The sequence below is a fragment of the Argiope bruennichi genome, chromosome 9, assembly GCF_947563725.1.
Source record: "Argiope bruennichi chromosome 9, qqArgBrue1.1, whole genome shotgun sequence".
Classification (NCBI taxonomy): Eukaryota; Metazoa; Arthropoda; class Arachnida; order Araneae; family Araneidae; genus Argiope; species Argiope bruennichi.
In genome coordinates, this window is record NC_079159.1 from 121,922,150 (window position 1) to 121,948,614 (window position 26,465).

At 31.8% G+C, this 26,465-nt stretch overlaps 1 protein-coding gene across 1 annotated transcript in view; it reads right to left on the minus strand.

The window, feature by feature from the left end:
• The window catches only part of LOC129984793 (paramyosin-like), a 61,741-nt gene that overhangs the window by 12,063 nt on the left and 23,213 nt on the right, over positions 1 to 26,465 (minus strand). The window contains exons 4-10 of the mRNA XM_056094749.1: positions 25,752 to 25,918; positions 21,359 to 21,437; positions 18,587 to 18,832; positions 17,049 to 17,245; positions 15,341 to 15,473; positions 13,770 to 13,986; positions 7,131 to 7,371 (exon numbers count right to left, since the gene is read on the minus strand). Of these exons, the coding sequence (XP_055950724.1) occupies positions 7,131 to 7,371; positions 13,770 to 13,986; positions 15,341 to 15,473; positions 17,049 to 17,245; positions 18,587 to 18,832; positions 21,359 to 21,437; positions 25,752 to 25,918 (1,280 nt within the window). The remainder of the gene's footprint in view (positions 1 to 7,130; positions 7,372 to 13,769; positions 13,987 to 15,340; positions 15,474 to 17,048; positions 17,246 to 18,586; positions 18,833 to 21,358; positions 21,438 to 25,751; positions 25,919 to 26,465) is intronic.

Sequence of the window (26,465 nt, forward strand, 5' to 3'; positions counted from 1 at the left end):
GGTGTCAAACTATAACTAAGTGAAAGGTGTCTCCATACAATTAATATTACTGGTATGCAAAGAAGTATTTGAAAAAATGTTTGCCGATATTATAAATAAACATCTTCAATAATAAGAAAAGAGAATTAAATCTTTAAAAAAATGCATACATAAAAGAGGTGCTTGTGAAGCGAATAAAATCCACAACTGTATGTTATGAAGACAATCAGTAGTAGTTATCAAGGATACAGAAAAATTTAAATTTTCGTATATTTCTTTATTATGTTAAAAATAATTTGTATAAAAGAAATTGCATCATTTTCATTTCCATTTTATATAGTGCTTGAAACAATTTCTGATAAAATTTCCAAGAAATTATCTTTTTGATAGAATAATAATCTATTCTTCAAAAAAAAAGTGAACATTTTGGTTTTAAAAATGGGCTTATTCCAGAAATAAATTGTTTGTAGTTTTGAAAAAGAATTTTCATCAGATTTGGTTAAATTAAAAATCTGTACATATAAAACGCAAGCGTATGTGGTACAGAAATCGCTGTTATTACTTATTGTTGAATGTCAATAGTCTAACATAAACAAATCGCCGTACGAACATTCAGACTGCTTCATGAATGTTTTTATAACTGCGTTTAACTCAGCGCTTCACTAAATAAGGAACTGTAAATTATTATTAAAAGTATTCAGGAAAGGGTTCGTTGTGTCTCTAAAATTCCATTCGATCAGAAAAAAGAATATGTAAAAGAAATCAAATGTGCCAAAAGGAAAGCATAATTATACATAAAAATAAGCTTAACCATTCCAAACCCCAAAACCATCTCTTAACCCAAAAATAAGCTTAGTAATTGCTGTGACATATCTAATGACTCTTTATTGATGACTCTTTCTTGCAAAACTGTTATTCCACAGCAAAGGTGGTTTTTGTATTACCTTAGAACTCAAAAAGTCATCATTTTAATGATATTCAGCACAATTTATTTTTCTTTATTTTTAATAAATTTTTAATGCAATTTAAATAATTTAATACATTATCTATAATAATATTCAAATGTTTGTTAACAATATTTAATGTTATTAAGAAATTCAAAATCGTTCGTCAAAACATTGAATCGCCGGTTTTTGGCAGTATTAGAATTAAGAAGAAAAAAAAAAAACACCTGTTGTATTTGGATATGAACCCAAAATAGGATTTTTAATTCCGCTTTTTTTCTCGTACATTATTTTAATTTACGCCCATAGTAATTATAGAAGATTGATTAAATTAAATAAAGGTTTTTCGATTGTATCAAATAACAAGATGAAATGTTTTTTAAAAATGTGTTCCATATTGATCATTCAAGAGTTAATAATCTGGATGAACAAATTGGTCGCCAGAGGCGGGCAGCATAAATATAAATTACTAATTTTTAATAAAAAATGTCTAAACAAATAAACTCCCAATCGCTTTTGCTTAGAGATATGGCTTAAACTTATTTCATTTTCTTTCGCTGTTTATAATTCCAGAAAGAATAAAACATAACTTTAAATATGAACAATGGTAAAACTAGGTCAAAAATCAATATCTGTTTATATCCAAAAATTTCTGAAGAAAGATGCGATCTTTCAGTTTAAGAATGTTATACCATCAATTCTACAGAAGCACAAAAAAATCATTTTTGCGGTTCAAGTGTATGATTCGTATAATTTGCCGAAATACTGAGCAGATTAGCTTTGTCTTACAAGTTTTAAAACATATCTAAACAATATTTCACTCACGAGTTCTGATGCCACAAGGTTAATCTTAAGGTGTTAAATCTTCAACTATGCATGAGTTGATTAATAAAAAAAATATTTATAGCATTTTATATAAAATATAGCTCAAAATTGTAAAAATGTATTAAAATGCAACATTACTTTCATGTAATTTCAGACAAATTGACGGTTTTTAGTGAATGTATTAAAAATTTTAGATTTGTAGTAAAAACTAATTTATATTTCTGAAAGACGAAATCGTAATTAACTTAAATAACTCATGAAATATTATACAATTTAATATTATATGAATTTCGATCTTGCAAAATTAAACAGTTCGATTTCTTTTAAATATGTACAATATTATTGCATTAATTTGTAATGAAAATTCGTGTTTCATTATCTGCCGGATATTTATTAAAACCTTTGAAACTTATCACATTTTTAGAACGGAAAGGAGTTTTTAAAGGAGTATTTAATGTTACGTAACATAATTTGGAAATAACAAGATATTTTCGTTTTTCAATCCAAATATAATCGGATTTGTATACAATATTTTCAGATAAAATTCGTTGAGGTTCTTGTAATGTTTCAAAGATATAAAGTATATCATAAAAAACAGTTAATTTTTCTATTGTTATTAGATATAAATTATTAATTTGAGATTGTTCGAGTTTTGTTTTTAATCATAGAGATCTAAACTGCCTGGATATTGGAATTCTAGATCTCAATCTAAAGCGGTAGAAATATTTTTACTTTCCTGACAAGCTAAGTATTCTAACATAAATGAATATCTTAAAGGGGTTGGAAGAAGTTAGTCCTTTATTAGAAGCGAAGGCAAAATAAAACCAGAAGTAAAATAAAAGTTACTCTGTCACATGAAATAAAACGTTTAAACGAAGACATTTTATAATAAAATTTTAGTAAATGTTAGTTTGAATGTTTTTCCTTCATTTAGTTATATTGTTAATCAACTTTATTCTTTCTTAAAAATTATTTATCAAAAAGTCACAGGCAGTGTGGTAATCAATAAAAGAAATGGAAACTAGCTAAAAAAGAATTTAAAAAATAAAAATGACAAATTTTTATGTACTTTATAAATGCTATAAATCTTATTTTTACCCAAAATTATTTGAAAAACATTTAAATCGGAATATTCAAAAATATCAGTAGTAAGTTTTAAATAGCCCTATATTGCATAAATATGTCATTTGTTTACAGACTCTGCTCTGTCTTCCACAATCCCAAATAACTTCAGAAGTGAATTTAGATATATTTGATATCATTGATGTCCTTCGAAAGTTTAAATTTAGCCTATTATTATAATTTGTATCTGAGTTTTAGATATAATTTTAAGAAAAGGTGAATGCAATATTTCATAAAGCATTGCTTAAAATTAGAAAGACAGAATATAAAATTTATCATTGTTGAATATTACTCCATTGGATGGAAATGTAAAAATCTCGATTCCAAAAATAATTTGATAGTTCCGAAAGCGATTGGTTAAATAAAAATACTAAACATGTATTTACAAATTCTACACATCATAAATACGTGCCAATTTTCCAATTCTTGAAAGTATATTGTAATTATGGAAGTGTAATTTTCTTTTAATTATGTCTTCGTATGGATTAGGGTATAAAAAGAAAATGAGAAGAAAAACTATCGATTGATGAAACAATATGATGAAAATATTTTCGCAAAACAGATGAAAAATATGATGTATATTGTTTGGTAAGCTTTGATAAAAACATTCAAATTTTATACTATCTCTCTTTCTCAAAATTCACTTTATACTCATTCTATTTGGAAGAATGTATCTGAAACATTTTTTTATTACAATTTATAAAGATATTATAAATTTACCGCTCCTCCCTGCTGAGATGTTCCGCGGAGGGGTTGACGATTATGACGTCATTTCGAGCCGCTTTTACAATGACGTCATCGCTGGGGCCCACCAGCCGCACCTCCACTGGCTGCTGGAGGAGTCGCTGGGTGTCCTCCTCCCTCCTCCGAGCCTCCATCTCTCGGACATGCTTCGTGTGGTGGACATCCAGCTCCATTCCAGGACAGTCCGTTGGACGCAAAACAACTCTCTGGAGCACACCCCCTTAGGTTCGAAGAGGTGACTGCTCTGCTCTCTCCGCGTTCTACGCTTTCCCCACTCTCCCAGCTTTTTTTCTGATGAATCAGCTGGTGGCAGCACCTCCCCGCTTGCCTCGGCAAACTTCACTCTCACCTTTACCTCCTGACATCCTCTCCGCAAGAATTACGGTTATTTATTCCTGTCTTCTCTTTAAAGAGGAAATTCAAGTTGTTTATAAACATCACGATGGAACTCGCCTGGGACCCAGATATTCGAGAAATATGAAATGATACCCATTTTTTAAAAAAAATCAAGTGCCTCCTTTTTGCCATCTCTATAATTATCCATGCTGCGAAATGAGATTTCTAAGTTCCTTCATCATCAAAATACCTCTGCCTGGCGCCGGACGAAATGCAAGCTCATGTCGTTTTTTCATGGGCGCAAAACTATTTAAAACTCCGAGAGATTTCAATATTCAATATAAAATATTTCGGGGGGGGGATTCGTTTGGAGAAGAAATAGAATACATTTAAAATAATCCGAAAGTTTTAAATCCATGTTTTGTTCAGTGGAGAGTGTCTCTATTTCCTTTTCATTGTCGAAGTTTATTGGGCTTTGTGGACATGGGTGTTGATCACTTCAACAATTGCTTGGATTACAGTTCGGAACTATGAAGCCCTAATCAGTAATAGTCAAGTATTTACACTAATAACAATCTGGAATGTATATTTTTTATAAAAAATTTCATCTCGTTATTTGATAATAACTTTAATTTCAAGCTAAATTGTAACGCGATTGAAAACAGTCAATACACTTCAAGTATATTACGAAATAAAAGCGGAAGTGAAATTCCTTCTTCGTAATTAATGTTCAAAGAAAGCCTTTTTCTAAATGTTAATTTTAATTTTGGCAAAAATATACGATTGAATGTTTTGATACATGATTTGAATTTCATAACATTAAAAATTAATTGTTATAAATTGAGTTTTAAATTTAGATGATTTGTTAAAAATAAAGAAACTCTTATACAGAATGAAATAGATATTATTAAAAAGAAAATTTTTTGAGTTCTAAGATAATACAAAAGTTATTTTTCTGAGATAATAGTTTCTGAAAAAATAGTTATCAGTTTTTATGAGTAATTCCTCACAATTACCAACTGGCAATGGTTAAACCTTTTTTTGAGCTTGATTAAACTTTGTTTGAGCCTAATTCTTGATTTCTTTTGCATCATCTTTCCTCTGAGTAAGTAGTTTTCAGTGAAAACATTTCTAATAATATCATTAATTAGTAAATTGCATTGAAGTTGTGAAAACGTTTAATAAATCAATCTAAAACGTGATTTATTTACTTATACTATTTGACTGTTGCCATTCAACAATATGTAATAAGAGCGATTTCTGCATCATGTACACTAGCGTTTTATAATTAAATACAGATGGCATGAAAATTTTGAGTGATTTACGTTTTATAAATAGGAAACAATTTTGCCTTTTAAAGAATATCTAAATTCCACAATGATAGAAAATTAACCAAAAGAAGAAATATTAAAAATGCGGGATGTTCATTGAGAACTTAAACGGATTTTAACGTCTTCGCTATGAAGATTAACACCTGTGACTGGGTTCATCATATGATAAATGTGAACTATTACATATCAAGTAATAATTACTAACGAGTCACGCAGTAGCCAAGAATTTAATAAAAATCAGTTAAAATTAAATTTATTTTAATTCTAAATAAATACTGCTTAAAAGTTTACATTTATTAATAGAAAATAAACTATATGATAATTAGAAAAAACCGATATTATATACAATAATATCGTAATAGGAATTAATGACATTTTTTCTGTTACGTAGAGTCGACTTCTGGAATGGTGTCTGCAAACGATATTGAAGTACTAAATTTGCAACATTAAACAATGGAATAGTTTTTTTTTCAAATAATATAAAATACGGATATATTTGTATAAAATTTAAATGAAACTATGTCATGTTATTTTTGATTAAAAAATAATTTTATTCCGAGGTTCATTTCTTTATGCCTCCTTTTGCTATTTTATTTACTGAAACTTTAAACATCGAAAATTCAAAGTTCGGGTTATATAAAATTTTATAAAATAATCCTCAGCTGTGTGAAACAATTAATTCTCCCATTAGTAATTAGTTAAATAAAAACAAATTCTGCAAATTAAACGCCTTTAAGAAACTTAAAGATACTCATTGTATTTTGAGTACATGCAATATAATTTAAGAGGTTTAAAAATTTATGATGGAAAGCTTTTAAATAAATGCTGATAATTAATAAAGTTTCTCAGGAAACTTATTTTTGGTAATCTGTCACCACTCTGCAATTCTCACAGTTTTTTCTCAATTTTTTTTCCAGCAATTAATTTTAAAAACTAATTTTATTAAAAATATAATGCATGACAAAGTTCATTTATGGTAGAATTTATTTATTCCATCATCAAAGAGGGATAAATAGTTCGAGATTTAACAGGACTTTGAATCAAATGTTTTAGTATTCGATAGACAGAATTTGATTCATCTGACTGGTTTAACTCGAAGAAACTCTTGAGACAGGCCAAGATTCGATTGCAATATAAAAGCCGACACTCCGGATTTTAAATGGAGTCAATGAAACCTGACACGCAATTTCTACTCCAAATTTTCTATCAAATTTTGAATGGAATCGATTCAGGGCAGTCTGTCTGTCCGATTTTCCAAATATGAGTTCGATTATTAACATAAAATGACGAGTTAAATAGAATTTAGATTTAACATCGAAGGTATTGTTATTTACCAAAATTGGAATCCGTCAAGGGGTTATCCGTCTGTCAACGTGTACTTTCACAAGCATGTCAACGCGAAAACGAAATGACCTATACATATCAAATTTAGCATGTGATTCTGTAACTATAACTGTAGTTCAGTGTCAAATTTTGATTTCAATCAGTTGCAAAAAGCATGTTTGAAACACAAATTCGATTTTCGGATACTGTTCACCGCATTTCAGAGATTAATCGCCAAAAAAGCTGCCAAGGATGACACGATAGATTCATTAAAATTACTAATTTAACGCCAGAGGTTAATATTCCATATCTATAGTATGCCAGTGCCATGTAAGATATTCTCTGCCTTGCCCAAGGCAGAGAATATCTTACACACACAATTTTTTACAGGATTGTAAGGATAACACCTTTAATATAGAGGATGCGAGAAAGATTTGGGGCGACAACTTCCGCTGAGTGCATTCTGGACGCAGCTTTGAATGTAAAGGGAAGATTTTTGAGGTGGTCTATTAAATATAGCACTCACCTGAGAGCCTCCAGCTCTTCCTCCTTTGCAGCCAGCCTCTTCTCGTAGTCGTGTCTCATCTGAGCCAGTTCCTGGGCAAGGCGCTGGGCCTTGGCCTCCTCCTGCTTCCTGAGGGATTCGGCTTCCCTGTAGGCTGCACTCAGTTCTTCCCTTTCGGTTTCCAATCTCTTGATCTCGAGGTCCATCTCATGGATTCGGCGGGTGGCATCGCTCAGCTGGGCCTTGCAGTCGCCGAGGTCGTCTGTAGTGAGAGAATGCCAAATTCAAAATGAAATCGCATTCAATTTTATATACCAATTAGAAAAACAAAACAAAAATAAATAAAGGACAGCAAAGTTGAAATTGTGTATTAAAATTAATGATTAAGCCAAAAGGAATAGAAGTAAATAAATATGGAAGAGAAATTTACAATAAGTTTTATTTTTAAATGACCTCTAACTTTAACCACTGCCAAACGCAGTGATAGGAACTCATGATGAATGAATGTGATGAATTTGTGCATGATGTGATGAATTTGTGCAGAATATCTTAATATGAAAATGCATACTGAAAACAGGAATGGCAGTTATGTAAAAAAATGCTTTAATTGGTACTAAATTTGACTTATATATTTTTGAACAACTAGTTATTTTCTTTATGTAACCATGTCACATAAAAAGTCATCTTCAAAGTTTATGTAATTATTGATAATTTATGAATGTGAAGAACATAACTTTATTGTGCTCTTGTTACTATTTTAGATTTTTCTGAAATATACATTTAACATTTTTAAATCAAATCTGGAAAAATAAATCACTTTTAAAGAGAATGAATTTATTCACGGGTTTGAAAAAAAATTAATTAAGAATGGGGTCGAAGAAACGTGTACTTTCTTTTTTTTTTAATACAAAATTTAACGTAAATAGTTGTATAATCTAGGGCAACATAAAACAGCTAACTATGGCATATAATGAGAAAATAAAATATAGCAATAAAATATAGCAATAATTCTTTATCCTTGAATAAGAAAGTTTATTTAATCAGAGACCTAATAAGTTTTTTTATTATTTACAGTAAAATTATCTTTATAAAGGAAGTGCTGTAAACGATAAAAAAAAAAAAATTCACACTCAAGATTTTGACAAATTTCTAAGTTTTAGATATCCCTGACTTTCAAAAATACATTTTTAGCATTATATCTGTCTGTAGTAAAGATAATTTTAAACGCTATGAGCTAAAGGATGAAATTCTGTATAAGATATTTCCATTCAGAGAAATCCATCCAGAGAAAATCTGACTATCAGTTTAATTCTTCGAACATAAATTAACATGATGGCTGCAAAACAAAAAACGTTGTTTGACTAAACTTCAGTAGACAGATTTAACATCTTTAGTGTAGACATCTGTCAAATTTTCAACCAACTCTAACAAGAAGTTGATCGTCTGTCGCTCTGTGCTTTCAGAATCATATAAACGGAATAGCTCAAAAACACAATGACTTAAATATGTCGAATTTGGTATGTGATTTTGTGACTACTTTGGTGTAGTGTTTTTTGATTTGGTGTAGTTTTGTGACAAATTTATATGTCAATCGGTTCTGAAAAACGCATCTAAAACACAATCGGATTTTCGAGTACTATTAACCACATATCAGATGTTAATTGGGAAAAATTAGCCAAGCACACGATAGATACCGAAAAAATACCAAATTAACGCTAAAGGTTAATATTTTGTAAATATTGGATGCCAATAATACCATGAAAGACATTCTCTGCAATAGCATCTTTATTATAGAACATGCTGGAAAGTGTTGGGAAGACTTCTTCCGTTCATAACACTTAGTGATTTTTCAGAAAGAAACGACTAATAGGCAAAGGGAAAAGAGGAAATTTTCAAAGCCTGCCGAATTTCTTAAACAGTTTATAAGATAGGTTATAATGTTCATTTATTGTATTCCCGATACAGTAAATATTGGTATCTAAATTATCAAGATCCAGTATGGTGTAATAAATATTAATAATAAATATTTTTAATTAATATTTATTAATAATAAATATTTTAATTAATTAATATTTATTAAATAATAAATATTTTTCCATGCAAAAATATATTTCGTACTTGGTTTGTTTTTCTTCTGAGCATGATTGGGTAAGAATAACAACATTCTCCGTTGATCTATTATCCTCAAGGACTCTGAAGATTAACTGATTTAACGATTAAAGATATTACAGGTGCTTTGTCCGTATCATAATGAGTCTATGTAAAACCAGAGGGAGTAGTTTCTCCCAAAATTGTATCGAATACTTTCTTAATAAACTTAAATTTGTTTTTCGGAAGAGTTTTTTTTTCCATTCAATTGAAACCAAAATTTGATAATTTAAGACATTGCGTTATTGAGTTATCACGTTTACACGCTTCTGAAAGGACAGATGGACAGATCCTCGTTGGATTTGGCTCAAAATTTGACGGGCGTCTAAACTATAGAACTGTGCATCGAATTTTATTCATCTAGCTCAGCGATTCTCAACTTGTGGGGTGCCCCCCCCCCCTAGGGGGGCGTGAGAACACTAGAGGGGGGGCGAGAATATCCAAGAGAAAATATTGTTTTAAAAAATTGATTAACTGACTGAAAGGAAAGCACACATACAACATAGGAAACAAAATACATTTCGACATATTTAATAACTTATTAAAGTAAAACAACTTACTTAATCAAAACATATTATATTAAAAACAAATTTAATAATTATTAGTGACTTTCTTGGGCCTGTTTTGCAAAGCAAAGTTTTTCGAAGGAAGGCTTAATATTAGAAATAGCCACTCTCAGCTCTGTTTTTATATTTTGTCTTCAAAGAAGTCACAGCAGAAAATCCAGTTTCACAAAAGTTAGATGTTGAAAATGGTAATAGAATGTGAAATGCCCTTGTTTTTAGGGCAGAAAAATCATTCTTACTCCTGCTCAAAATTCAAATAGCGATTTATTACTATATTGTCTTTTAGCTTCGTCACTTATCGTGAAGTCTATGAATGTTTTTCCCTCATCAATTGAGAGTCCTTCGGAAGTCTTATGAAATGGATCCCTAACCCACTCGTAACTTGCTATCAGTTTGTCGTCAGCAAGAAAATACTTTTTAAAATTCTTTACCAGCATGGCTAAAAGATTTTCAATGGTTACAAAACAACTTTTACATGTTCGTCTTCAGCCTTGTAAGCATTGTTAGGTTTTTTGCTTTAAATTTCTGTTCCACAATTCCAATTTTCTACAAAAAGCAATAACTTTATCACTCGTATCCAACATAAAGTGGGTAAAAAAAGTTTCCGTACGTAGCTATGACTGTTAATAAAAGTTTTATTTTTGGCAAAAAATATTTTGTTATGAAAATGAAAATTTTAAAATTGGTTTAACACAATGTCATTTATTATTTATGAATATTATAAAGGAAAAACTATGACGAAAATTAAATACTTAAATTGAAAGAATTAAAAAAAAAAGCCATTAATAAGGAACAAAAAAGTTTCCATACGGTATTTATATAGTACATGAAAAACCTTTTTCATGCTGACCACCTTGCCTTTAATGATCGGTAGGCCTTCCTTTGGCCTTTATCACTTCTCTCAAATGTTGTGGCATATTCCCCATCAGTTTTTTTTGTTGTTTCTGGAGAAATATGACTCAAAATGTCTTGAATGGCCCTTTTGAGTTCAACCTAGTTCTTTGTGTCATATTTTTTTAGTTCACGACCGATTTCTTCCAATAACTGTCCTATAAGAATCAAATCGGGTGACTGGGCAGGACTATGAAGCTGTTTTTTAACATTATAGAGATATTACACTTGACAAATCTTGGAGGTGTGCTTAAGATCGCTGTTGAAAAATAAAGTCTATTCCAAGGGACAGTTTATCTGCATTGGTTAAAACGTTTTATTTTAGAATGTCAAGATGTATGTACCCATACATATTTCCATTTATAAAACAAAAATATCCGATACCAGCAGCACTTATGCACCCTCATACTATATTCCAACCATCACCATGCTTCACAGTTCCACATAAATTCTTAAGTAACATATGCTGTTTTGATTCCCTCCAGATCATAACTCGATCATCTGACCCAAGGATATTAAATTTTGATTCATCACTAAAAAGGACCGATTCCCAAAAAGATAGGGGCTTGCTTATATGCTTCTTTGTAAACTCGAGACGCATTTTCTGCAGCAGAGACTTATAACAGGCTTCTTACGGACCACACATCCATTATAACCTTTTCTTTAAAATGACATTTCTTACAATTTAAGTTGCGAATTTAATGTTGTAATTAGCCGTTAAATCAGTTGCAAGTTGAGCTGCACTAATCCGAGGGATTATTTTGCACCTTATACATGATATTTCTTTTATGAGAGCGATTTAACTTCGTAGTTCTTCTGGTTCGATCTCTATCCTCAAATGTTTACACATCAGGGTATCTTTCAATAATATAATAATATCACTGTAGACTTTGGTTTGTAAGTCATTTCACTGATTTTTTTTCATAACTAATCTATTTCTTCACAACCGAATCACTAACTCTCGAATGGATTTCTGAATTTCCATTTTAAGACGATCAGAGAAACATTGGAATTAAACAACTGTTGTTATGTCGTATTCTTCACTCTGACAAACCATCAAACTTCGAATATTTACTGTGGATTAGTTGTAGAGCACGTCAGGAGGAATTTGCATATTGCGTACGGAACTTTTTTTGCATGATACTTTGTCATTTATCTTAAAAATTGCAAACAGACTTGCTGAGTTTTGTAAAAAAGAGAAATTTATTATGAAACTCCCTTTTAAAGACTCATATTAACAATATATAAGTAGTTTATAAAGATAAAAAGCAAAGATTAGAAATTATGCAGTTCATTTATATTTTAGTCTTCTGTACGGAAACTTTTTTTACCCACTGTATATATATTTGTTCCTTGGAGTTGAAGATTCAAGTTATTTAATTTCTTGAATTTGTCGACCAAGTACCTCAATTTCATCACAAATAAACCATCGCAAAAATTCTCGGCCTCCGGTCTGTTTTCTTCTGCTAGGAAATTGGCGATTTCTTCTCTTTATTCATAAACACGTTGCAAAAATTTCCCACGTGATGACCATCTTGCCTAGCAATAAAATAGTAATGCTGAATGTATTGAAACCCATGTCTTCACAAAGTGCGGAAAAGATTCTCGATTTCAGGGGTCTCATTTTTATATAATTTACTACGGTTACAACCATAGTTAACACAATATTCAGACCAGGATTCATTTCTTTCGAAGCCAAAACTTCTCTGTGTCACGCAACTTCGAGAAAAACTGACACAGCATACATCTTCGGCTATATCGCCAATTCGACGAGAAACAGTATCATTTGAAAGAGGTATGGACTGCAATTGTTTTGAAAAATTATCTCCAAACATAGTTTCTACAATCTTAATTACTGCTCTTCACCAATTTATGTGAGGTTTTTTACATATGGCTATTTTATATGAACTTTGTAAGATGCAATTAAAGTTTTTTTATTCACAGACAAAGTTTCTTTAAAAATGATTTTTGCTTTTTATATGATTTTAATTTTAATTCGAAGAATTATCTGGGTTTGTTGACGTACTCACTATGAAGCGTTTCCAAATGTCGTTTAAGTTTATTAGATTTCATGCTGTCTGCGGTCAACATTTTTGAGCAAATGATACACAGGGGCCTTTCTTCTTCATTTACTTCACCACTGGTAAACCCATAATTTAAGTATTCTTGAGAATATTTTCTTGATTTTATTTTCGGAACCACTCTCGTCAGTGTACTTGTTGATGCTTGACTATCGTCTAATGCTTGCTTACTTCCGCTTAAAAGTTTATCCATGAGTCTACATAAACTTACTGCCTTGAATATTTAATATGGTGAATGGCAATTAACACGAAAATATATATAACATACACATTCACTATAGATTCGATAGCGATAAAAGGATCGACTCGAATGTGATTGGCTGGAATTGAAACTTGCGTTATCGAACATTTTCCTTCTTCCTATGAGAAAACATTTGCTCCGCGCATGCTCGAGACGGCATAGGTCCTGTGGATTCCCTTCCACAAACATTGCTTATTTTTTTCACTTCTGTTTAGTCATGCTTCTGTTTTATTTCTTTTATTATTCGAAAAAAATATATTCCCAGTTTCTAAATTTAGCTCATCCCGTCTAGGTTAACTTTCATTAACGAATTTTTTTACTTTCATATTCTTTTAACGTTATCTCCCTGTTTGGCTTTCATTTTAAATATAATATTTAAATTTTCCCCACTTTCATTTGTTTCATCTGTTTACTGCCAGCTTATCCAAAATGCAAGATGTGGTTTCTCGCCAACGTTGTCTCGCTTTTACTCTTGTTTTGGCAGTTAGTTAAAAATAATTTAAAAACAGAATCGAAAATACTCAATATACATTATTGTGGTATACATTCTTTTGTAAGCGGGGGGCGAGATGAAAATTGATTGAAAACTGGGCCGCAAATACTGAAAGGTTGAAAAACGCTGATCTAGCGCCTTTCGTGTTGAAGTCAAAGTCGAGCATCCGGGCAGACATATTTCCTCTGAATAAAAGTAAAGACGTCAACTCGAATACGGACGAGTCGCAATCAGTCTTACCTGCGAGCTTCTTGTTCTCCCTGGCCAGTGCTTCCTTCAGATCCTTGAGCTTGTCGAAGTCGTGCTGCAGCTTCTGAAGCTCGGCCACCTTGGCTCGGAAGTCTCTCTGTGCGGCCTCCAGCAGAGCGATCAGCTCGTCCACTTTGCTCTTCAGGTCGTGATTCACCTTCTCGAGCTGAGAGACTCGCTTCTCCAGGTTCTGGGCGTGGGTAGTGGCCTGCAAAAAGCGATTACATTCTATGTAATGAGTACATGTAATGATATTTTTAAATCTACTTTGAATATTAATTCATTTCCAAATTTTATCTTAATTTAACCCATATTAATTTCATTCTTAAATTTTCTCTTAGTTCCTGATCCAATTCACACTTTTTTATTTAATTAATTCAACACGCTCTCTATAAAACTGCTTACTTCTGATTTTTTTTTTTTTCATGCTCCGAGTACAGGGATAAAGATCCTTAATGTTTACCATATTCTTTTAAGGATACCTAAATTTACCTATCCTAAATCTACACGTGTAAAAAAATCTCTCTAAAAATCTCATTATAAAATCACTGAGAGAAAAATGTCGGCCTTTTTTGCTCTTCTATTTTTGTGTTGCGACGCAGACTGATATACTTCTGACTATATGTGCTTTGTACATAATATGCTTTCCGGAATGGAATAAATCAAAGTTCAAAATTTTCACAAGTTTCTTCTATTTGGCCACGCATTTGCTAAAATATGTTTTACATTTTATATAATATATGTATATTGTTCTGGTCACTGAAAATTTGTAATCTTCTTTTAATTATTGAATTTATTTCAAAGCTGGAAATCAAGTGCTATTGTCCTCAACTGGTTAAATTATAATTGCATAGGAACTCCAGATTTTGATTAGTATCGAAGAATCATCCACATCTTTTTATACAAACAGTTTAAATTTACATGAGTTGGAATATTAATTGATATTGCAAAGTAGCAATCCGCAGTTAACAAAATTGTAAATCCTCTAATTAGCTTGTTAAACTGATATTCACGTGCTCTGAATGACATCACGTAATTTCTGAGCAGTGCATAGTATCATCTCGATTGGAATTTAACTCTACTGACAGCAACTAAACCTATTATATCAGACTTAGTGTATTGCTATTCTATTAGAGTTTTCGGATTGAATAGCCTGTTTGGAAGGGTGCTGGATTCGCATCCCTTTGGTTGTGAGCTTGAACCCCACTGGCCGAAGAATCTCAGTGTGCATGGTGGTTGGTGCACGTATAAATCTGTCATAGGCACAAAGTCTTGCATTTCGAGAAAACACCATTTGGGATACTGGATCAGAGATACTGGTTCTCTGATTCAGGTCTAAATTACGATCTGTGGATGAGTGAATGAAATGTATCAATGAAGTCCGCCCCGTGAAAAGGCCTGTGACACATAAGATGCACTCTTGGTCCTAGATGGCGCTACTGAAACAAGAGACGCTAAAATTCGGCTTAAAATCGCTGACTTAGTCAGAGGGTTAGTCTATGAGAAGTTCTATAAGCAACAACCACATCAGAGATTTCAAAATTCAAGGAAGTCTTCCTCACCTTCTCGAGATCCATGATGAGGACCTCGACTTCGCTCTGCAGCCTGGACTTGTGCTTCTCCAAGGCGCTGCATTTGTTCAGCAGGGCCTGGAGCTGTTCCTCGTACTCGGCGGTCTTCTGGGCGAGGCGGCGTCTGCATAAAAGAAAGAAGCACAGCTACTTTAATAATCAGTGCAATGTGTCAAGATGAACCAAACATACTGATACATTTCCGCTTTTCTCGTAGCCAAGTGCAGTTCTTGCTTGTTAATAATCTAGTAAGCTTAAAGATATAAAAGGTAAATATAAGAGGAAATTTATGTCTTATTTAAATGACGCCATAACCTCCAATCATAAGCAACTATATAAGAATTATGTATTATGATTTCTTATTCATTTCTATTGTATTTTCAAGAAGATTATCAAGTAATGCTTGGAAGACCCAGGTGCTTTGCAAAACAGGTGCCTGTAAAAGACAACATGATGTGAGTTTTACAAAAAATGCATCAAATAGAATAACTGTTATTATATCGATGTACTAATTGGGGCTTATAAGCATAGAAGGATTAATCTCTAAAAACTGTTAAACATATCTTCATTAAAACTTTCATAAATTCTACGTGAAATTTTATTGATTAGTTTGTCTGGCTTTTCGTATCTTTTCAAATGTGAAAATAAGATGTATGTAATAAGCAAAGGAAGATTAAAGACAACTTATGATGCCATGATAGATCATTGAAATGTTATAGGGAAGCAATTTATGCACAGGTTAAACATTCGGGAGCAGGACAAATGTGACAATGTAAATTGCAAAATATTTTATTTGTAAGTGATTTATTTTGTTCTGATATTATGTTTACCCGATATTAGCTTAGGTAAATATTAAAAAAGGGGATGAATATTTTGCAAAATTCCAGAATATTATTCCCCCCCCCCCGAAACGACAGAGTCACTAATAGATATTCTCTTTTAAAATCTTTGGTTCTATTATATATCTTACTGATCTTTTTTAAATTTTTCAGAACAGTAAAATCTTTGATTCTAACTCTTTCCCAAAGATTTTGATATTGAATAGAATTTTATTTCCTTCGAAACTTCCGCATTAAAACAGTTGTACAACAACAAATATGAACATATGAAAAATGGAAATATTCTTTTCTTCGATTATTCATTCAAAAAGAACCTGATGTATTGTTTTCAAATCTTAAAATGTTAGGCATGGTTTTTGAACTGAAGCTATATTTTAATTTTAAAAAAATACATATTAGAAGTAGATAATATATCAAATCCTTATTACCCATCTGTTTCGTATTTCTCGGCGGAAATTCGAAGGTACGAAGTGTTTTTAATATTATTTCTGTCAATAGGATATATTAAAAAAATAATAATTTTGTTACTAAGAGCATGATTTGAACACACTTTATATGCCCATTCTGGAGGTGGGTAAATTATTATTAAACACGAACATTTCTTATTTACTCTGACGCATCAAAATTTTTTGCTCAGTTATAATATTTCAAGTATATGTAGTCTTCAGTAGCAGTGTGCTTGAGAAAGTTAGTTACACGCACTTACGCCTTTGCAGTTTCACATTTGTAAATTCTATTGAATTTTGAAAACTTTCCTTTATGTCTGGTTCAGTTTCTTTTAACCGTGACAGTCATCTGAAAACAATGGTACTCATTTAATAAAGACACAAACAGGTAAAATTAGAAAAGGGTCAGCCTACCTGAGCTCGTCAACCTCATCGGCATGTGCCGTGCATTCAGCTTCGTACTTGGACTTCCAGGTGGCAGCTTCTCCGTTGGCCTTGGAGAGTTGCCTCTCGAGGTCAATGCGGGCTTCGGACTCCTCGTCGAGTTGAGTCTTCAGGCTCTCGACCTCAACCTCCAGAGTGTGGTTGTGCTGTTCTAAAGCAGAGCGGCGCTGTGTGAAGAAAGGGATCTTTAGAAATAGTGCTAGAAAGGAAGTAAGGATCAAATCTGATCCTCAACGCAGTTTTTTAATTATTTCAAAACTATGAATGTATTTATAATAAGGGCAACTTAAAAGTAACGTAATAAGTAGTAGAAATCCTTATACTTAATAATTAGACAACTTTTCATTAAATTGAAAATAAAAAATTATTAATAGGGAAAAAATATTTTCAATGCTAATAATAAGTTTCTATACGCATTTCCTGAAAAAATTTCCGGAATAAACAACTCCAATATGTCTTATATTTAAAAAATGATCAGCTGTAGTTAGGTTTTGAAATTTTTCAGCCACCATCGAATAAATAAAATAATTTACTTTACAAAAATTTTCTCTTCTTTGTTTTTTCAGTTTACTGTTTCTTTAGTAATGAAATGAATGCTAGAAAACGATCATTCATATAGATATGACAAAATAAATAGGGAAAAAAAAATGAACGAATATTTTGCCATGGGAGATCAAAAAGTAAGATTCAGCTCTTGTTGTTCCTAGAACAAATTATATTTCTGTGATAAACTTGGGACTGAATTTGGTAAATTAAACTGAGTGGAATCAGTCTAGGTATCTCGAAGTTCTGGGAAATAAATCACTGCTGCGCAAATTTTTATACGTTTTATAAGCGAGATTATAGTAGCTTTACTTTCAATTGCAATATTATTTTGGAGTCACAGATTGACTTCTGAAGAGTCCCGTGTTACTTGAGCTCCAATTTGGTATCACTCTTCTTGGTTTATAACAAACTAGGGGCGGCTAATGATTTTATTCAAGACATCAGAAGCTCACTGACTTGCATGAAATTACGTAAAAACATATTTTTTTAACATAAAATAGTTTTTGATGGCTGCTCAATACTATTACATTAAAAGACTATGAATTTCAAGTAGTATCATTCCTATAGTGTTTCCTATCTATTAATTAAGTGAAAAGGTGTTTTTTCGAATTCTTTCCGAAACGATTGTTTAATAAAAGCCTAAAATAAAGTAAAAAGTAAAATGTAAGTATATATACATAAATATATATATAGTTTAAAAAACAAATATGAAAGAAAAGCGTTTTTTAATTGCTGTTGAAGTTTAATCTGTTTTCTAAGGGAATAAATGTAACATTCTTAATGGTGTATTAAAAACAACTAAATAATTATTTATTTCAAATGAATTTCTATACTTTACATTTTAAATTTTTTTATATATATTGAAAATTTAAAATTTCATTGATTTTTTCAGCATTACTAAAAAATAAATGAGAATCGGGTATCTTGAAAGGAATATTTTTTATCCGTGGCGAATGACTCACCCTCTCCTCGTCTTCCAGCCTCCTCCTAATCTCTTCCAGCTGAACGGCTAGTTGACCCTTCAGGTGGTTGGCATTGTCCAAGTGCAGCTTGTACTCCTGCACCTCTTTCATGAGTTCGGTGTTCTCGGAGGAGAGGCGGCTTCTCTGGGAGCTGATCTCGGTCACTTGGCGGTTCAACTCCTCGATGTGGATGTTCAAGTCATGGATGGTTATCTCGAGCCTCTCCACTGTCTTTTGGGCGGCAACCTGTAGAAAAAAGCACGGCGATCAATCGATTAAAAGATCAATATCGTCAATCAAAGGTACTTGAAGCATCCCATCAACAATCTTCTGTCAGCTGACTGTTTTCAATAAAAAAAGATTGGATTCATGCCGGGTTTACCCTCGGCCAGTTATACGACGGCCAGGAGTCAGTGTATACGTAGAAAAGGACTGATTTATGTTTGCCGCAATTTCATAGGATAGATTCAGGCATTCCATTTTTGACTATAAATTGCTGTTTTGGCGTCCCAGAAATTTTCTTTTTCACTGCGCATCTTATTAAAATGATGGATATTTACACAAAGAAGCATGGTAAAATAAAAAAAAAAAGGTCAACATATCTAAATTTGGAAAACTTTAGAAAAAAATGGCAAATAAGATTTAAGAAAGCATAACATCGCATCAAGGAGCAAAAAATGTCGGAATTGATGTATGATAAGTGATCAATTTCTTCATGCCAAAAAAAGTCGCCAAATTCTACAAACTCATGCGCAGTAAGAAAAAAATACAATGTAGCGGCATGTTATTGTCCCGTCAGAACAATTACTTGCCATGGACCGAGTAGCATTTTTCATCATTTCTACGCATGCGCTACCTTCTGACCTTTCTATAACTAGCTGAGTGTAAACCTGGTATCAGAGTAAAAAGGGTAAGGCAAATCTCTAAGATGAGTCATTGGAAGGAAAGCAAATTTAAAAGGCGTCCCCAATTGAAACGCATTTGATTCTCGCCGTTTTGATTCAAGAATAGGCTTAGTAATCATTTGCAATAGTAAAAAGACTAATAATTGAAGTTGGCGTCTGTTAGTTATGCCGTGTGTGCCGCTTACTGCATCTAGCATCTGTGAAAATGATCGCTGCATATCACGCAAAAATATCAGTACATATTGCGATTAGAGGCTCTTCTTCCAATCAGAAGTGAGCTAAAAACAAACAGTGAACGGTTACGAGAAACTCGTACTTAAAGAATGGTTGCTTTATAACAATTTTAAGTTCTACCTCAGTTGAAAATAGTCTTGGCTCGGTTAACAAATATTCTATGATTCTTATATTTACTTAAAATACCTATTCTTGGATACCTCATGTAATATTTGTAAGAACATAAAGCAAAGCATTTCCGAGACTGTTGAGGTTAAGAATTTGGATAATCTGCTATAAATAAGTCTTTAGAAGTACAAAATAGAATCATATCAAATGAGAATGCGTAAGTTTGCATGGATTTGCATAAGATGGCAATGGGAGGAAAACTTTGAAAAATTCAGGAAAATCGCAAAGCAGTGTTTGCATTTTTTTTTTTTTTCTTTTTTAGGATAACTAATTATTTCTATACTTTATATTAAATTAATCAGAAATTCGATTTATGATCTAAAATATTTCATTTTTATTCAGTTATTCAGTTCTTTTAGTTAATTTTAATCACTCAAATTTGTTATGATTTTCGTGTAACAAAGAGATATTGTTTATATGCTTTTTTTTTTTTTTGCATTGTGACTTATTTCGATATTCTTAAGTCTAAATTATGGAAATATATGTATAAACAATATCTACAGCATATAGATATTGTTTAGTCTGCTGCATACAGTCTGTCTCTACTGAAAGCTCATTTCTAGTCAAATAAATTATTAAAACTGTTATTTCTTTAACATTTATCTTTATAGTGCCCATTAAATATTTCTTCAAAACCGCTTGAACACTAAAATTAAAAACAATAAATAAACTAATTTAGTAACCTTTCTTATTTTTATATTAAAAAATAAAAATAAATAAATTTAAATAAAATTATTTAAAATTTAATTTGTGTCTTTTTAGATAATATTAAGTTTCATAAAAATTTTAATTACTAAAATTTAACAAATTTAATAAAATATATCAATTGCCTGCTTAATTTCAATAAATATTTTTTTTCTTTCAAATAATTATATGTCTTTGAGATAGAAAGGAAGATTTAGAAATTATTTTATGTCACATTGTGTATTGTTTTTTTAATCCAATTTTGAATACATTATAATTTTCAATTTATTTCTTGCATTTAGAAAATAAAGAAAACTTTATTGCCTTCTTTGAGACAAAGGCTTGATTTTCTGGGCAAACAGAAACAAAAATTCGCGTAATCAAATATTTTTCTGCCTTAATTAATTTCTTCGTTTCTCTTTGACCGTTAGCTTGCTTCTTAATAATGGCAGGTTTTAGAAAACTTTATAGCTTTCGATGAGTTATAGTCATAGGACTTAGTTTGGTTTATTCACTTATAATTTTTTGATATTATGAAAATTGCTGCATTGGTGTTGTTGTCTCGATCACAATGTTTCGGAAGGTTAAACAATAATTTAACAAACCTGCTTCAAAATTTTATCTAACGGTAATTTTTATTTTAATCTTCCAGATTTAACTCTCACTTTACTTTAATACAACATATCTGCAGGAAATACATACATTTTTGCTAATTAATATATATGAATGAATTTTCTTGCTTTGTGTTCGTTTTGTGTAATTAATAAAGAAATACACTTACTTTGTCTTTGTTAGCCAGCTCAACTTGTGAGAGTAAATCGTATACTTCAGCTTGGAATTTTTGCTTTTCCCTTTCAATCCTACATTAAAGAAATGAACATATGAAGAATAGAACAAATGTCTTCAAAAAAGATTTTGCACCATTACCACTCTGTGTGGATTGCATCGATACGAAATCTTATATATTATTTTAATAAATTCATAGCTTCATATTCTGTTTGAGAGAATTCATTTCAACAATGCATTTCATTTCGTGACAATTGCTTTGAACTCAACTTAGAGGCGGACAGATGATAAAAAGTTACACTAGTTAAAATATATGGAATTAACCTACTAAGTTAATTTTCAGCTTCAATATTTCCAAATTCTGATTTTTTTTTATCGCCGTAGATACATTATATTTTTGATAAAGGCAGCCAAACATTGAACTGAGTGAATATTCTTTCCCAGTGAAAGATGCGTTAGTATCTCACGGATGTAATTCTTCCTCCAATGTGCGGTTTTCAAAACAAAAGAAACAAACAAATTTTTTTCCCTCCAAATTTTCAGACATTAAAAATCTTTTATAGCGGAGAGAAAGTAGAAGTTCTATATTTCTTACCGCACATTCTTCCATATCTTAAAACTGGAAAAACTATCAAATGGCAGAAAATATATGTAGGGTGATTATGAAAAAAAGAACTATCCCGTTATATGAGACAGTCACAGGAACGGAATAAAATTTTAGTTCAAGGTATTTTGAGGTATGCGCTCAAGAAACATATGAAATATGAAAAAACAACAATTAAATTCTAGAAGTTCCGGTTACAGTGGCAAAATTTCCAAATGACAACACCAAGTTTTTTCATTCGAATGTGTTCTCCATAGAGAAAAACAATAAACAGCTTTGGAACGGTGCCTGTAGCACGCAAATCACCAGTGGCAGACAGACTAAGAATAAAAGAGAAAACAGACAATAACAGAAAACATTTTATTGTGTTTCATAAATTTTCTACTTGACCTTCTTCAACCACATTGACACTTTGCATGCGGCAGATGGTACCTAGAACTAAAGCACGTGCCATGCCGAAAGGATCTGTTGAACTTCACATCTTTGGTAGGCACTTCACAGTTGTTATCTCTTTTCACCTTAGTCAGTCCAGCGCTGTTGATTTCGTGCTACAGACATTATTTCAACGCTCTTTATTGTTTTTTGCTATGGAGAACACATTCCAATAAAATAAAGTTGGCGTTGCCATTTGAAAATTTTGCAACTATAACCGTAACTGTGTTTTTCATATGTTTTTGAGAGCATATCTCAAAATATCTTGAACTAAAATTTTATTTAGTTCCTGTGAATGGTATGATACAGTCTCATATAATGGAATAGGTTTTTTTTAATTATCATCTTGTATGTAAAAAAATGTGATCCCAGGTCTCAGAAATTTCTTCCACATTTGAATCATGTGCATAAAATGAAGCTGCCTTTCGTACCAATATGATTGTTACTCAAAAGCAAACTACGAAACGCCAATGAAGGGCCGTATAACGGTATGACTATTAAAGAAATGTTTGCTGTTGCTTTCCCCTCATACATAGATTTAAATTAACTGGCAATATACTTATTAGCGCATTCGCTGCAACGACTCACACTTGATATTCGGATCGTCTATCCAGACAGATGCCCCCTTCTTTTCTGTCTCTTAACTACAGTTGAGAAGGAGTCATCTAATAAGATAGATGGTTTGGTACAATTAGATATTATCTGTAACGCGCAGGAGGGTAATCCCTCAGTCAAGGTATAAAAGTGTTCGTTGGGAAAATGATATGATATTGATTTCTTACTTTTATAAATATTTGAAATGAATATGAAAGCCAATACGGTTATAGTTTTGTTAATTTTTCTATACATTAACTACTTAATTCATACTTTTTGTATATTTTTTCTTTATGCGTTGTTTCATGTCGCAATTTTGGCTGTGTGATATCCACGTAAAGGAAACAATTATAAATGACTTCGTAAAAAATAGAATATTATTTGTATAAATTTATTAAAAAACATAACTACATACATTTGTCTGTTTCCTTATTAATGTCTATCATTTTTAAATCGGGTCTTTCGCCAAAAAAGAAATTTTCAAGGATTAAAAGAAAAAAAGCAAAAGAAAGGGGGAGAAGGGGGAGGGGGAGAATACTGCTGAAAAATAGAAGAATATACAAAATTACTTTTATGCAATTAAGACCTTAAAAAAAAGTATAGGTCTCTTTTTTTTAACTAAAAGACATAAAGTAATCATTATATAAAAGAATTTCTACTTTCTTATCTTGTTCACAAATTTTTATCGCTTACGCACTTGCCAACTTTTCAAGTGGAAAAGAGACAAGATACTCCTTTTATTTCTGTATGTTTCGCATGATTTTTGGATCTAAGTGTTGGAATGAACAAAGCCATCACCTAGGATATCATATATTATTGCCAAGGATCAACATGTAACGATAATTCTCTTAACCTGTGAAGAACTTAGGAGTTAAATTTTTGATAGATTTTCCAAATGAGGAAAACTATAATGATTTCTTTCTCGTCCATTTTTGGAGCCCCTCACAACTGAGGATGAGAAGCTTCCTGCATGTGGATGGTTCTCGCTACCCTGATGAGTACAGAAAAAGGTGGGGGTCTAGTTGCTTCCATCGATGACGGGTCGTACTTCCCAAGGGAAGGGTTGTATGGTGGCCGGTGATGGCCCTTAGGATTCAACAACAGTTCCCACCAATGTCGCTGTTGCGGCGGTCCGGTTTTTCAGATTTTTCCGTGTGCCTTCGAGCGGATCGGTTTAAATTTAAGATTTTCGTCCAAATATTTGTTTTCTGAGGAATTTTGAATGGAATTTAATTTTTCGAGTTAATAAAAAGATTGTCCTTTCATCTTTTAACCGAAATAAAATTATGCAGAAATGAAATCGATATTATTAAAAATGTATTTTTTTTTAATTTGATGATAATACAAAAAATATTTTTATGAGATAATAATTTTGCAAGATATAGTCATTAATTTCCATTGATAAGTCATAGTCATGTTTCCAAGATAACAACATTCGTAAAGTGTTTTGGTTATATTTGACTGTTGCCATTCGACAGTATATAATAAGAGCGTTTTCTGTGTCAAGTACAAGTTAGCGTTTTATATATATATCGACGAGCGGCAAGAAACTCGGACAAAGTTATTGCTCATAGAATAGAAGTTATTTCTTTTTAATTTGTATATTCATTCCTTTTTCTGTACCACTTTAATTATAAAATATTTTATAATATATCTTTTAGTTTATGATTGTTTCTTGGTCTTTTTTTGCAATGTCAACCAAAAGATCTGCGATTTTACAATTGTTTAAGAAAGGAAAACGACTGTGTGAAATCTGCCGTTTGCTTAATGTGCCACGGCGAACAGTGTGTCATACAATCTGCAGTTTCAAAGAGCTTGGTAATGATGATCGACGTCTACGAAGTGGGAGAAAGCGTGCGGTGAACACTTCCAATAATCATAAGACCTTCAAAATGCGAATTCAACGAAATCTGAAGGTTCCCATGATCGCTCGTGAAATGGGAATAAGTGGCCAATCAGTGTGGCGAATGGCAAAAGCAGAGCTTGCACTGAAGTGTTACAAGTTCCATATATTTCATCTTCTCACTGAAGAAGATAAACTCGTGCAGCTCCAAAGATGCCGAAAACTTTTAAGACGGGAAGCAAATTAGGACGGGAGAGATTCCTTTTCACTGATGACAAGCTCTTTACCTTCCAACAAGCTCATAACTCAATAAGTATATTAGCAGGACATTCTAGAAATTGTTATACCTTCCGTGGGCCAAAAAGCACTTTGATAATGTAAATTGGCGTATCAACAAGACTTAGCACCAACTCACAAGGCCAAAAAGACACTAGTATGGTGCAAGGGGCATTTTCCAGACGTGATATTGTCTGGAGACTGATAATTCTACCAGCCAGATATCAATCTCATGGATTACAGTGTAAGATCCATTTTGGAATCTGGGGCCTGCACTAAATCACAAAAAAGTTTGGACTCTCTAAAGCAATCTCTTCGGCGGGAATGGGATAGATTAAAGGCAGAAAACTTGAGGCCCATTACTGAAAATTTCAGAAAGCGTTCGCACCTCTGCATCGCTGCAAAAGGCGGCCACTTCGAAAACGATTAAATTCATTTATTAGTAAAAGTCTACCCTTATTATTTATTATATTTTGTTCATTTATTTATTTTTAATAAAATTATATTAAAAATTGTTTGTCCAGGTTTTTTTGCAGCACCCTGTATATAACGCTATATATTGACATTTTAAATAAATTTGCGCTCTTCTTAGAGCATTTATAATGGAAACAAGCCTTCTGCTGAGTGAAAGACACTCACTTTGCCTTAGACTTATTGGCCTGGTCCAATTGGTCCTGCAGTTCCACAATGGCCTCCTGGTGTTTCTTTCTGAGGTGGTGTGCGTTCTCCTCGCTCTCCAGGTGCACGTCGTCCAACAGTTTTCGCAGCTTTGACAGCTCCAAATCGCGCTTTTTGTTCATCTCCAGCTAGATAGCAGTAAAAAGGTACAAATAGGCGCATGTTAACTTTACAAATTTGAGTTCTTTATTCTATTTTTATTACAAATTCCCGAATACCACCAAGATTAAATTGATAGAAACTTTGTGACGATTATAGAATCAGATCACTAAACTTGATCTTTCTGTAATCACTTGCTTAAAGATCTTACTCAACAATCAGAATCGCTTATAAAATAAATATAATGATCATTTTTTTCTATTATTCATCAAAATTTTTCTTTTAACAGGCAGTTAAATAAGTATTTTTTTGTTTAACTGTATGCATATTATTTTATGTTTCGTGATTATTAGATAAATTGTAAAACCAATAATTATTTTACTTAGTGTTTTAAAATATTCTAATAATTCTTGATGAAGTCAAAACTGTCTTTTGAAAATTATATTCTATCTTTTTCCGAGAAATGGCAGTCGAGAGCAACAGCTACTTCCTAACAACAAATTATTGTTATAATAGAATCAACAAAGTTCAAAATCGAAGTCGTCAATTTTACTATCTTTGGAAATTTTTTTAAAT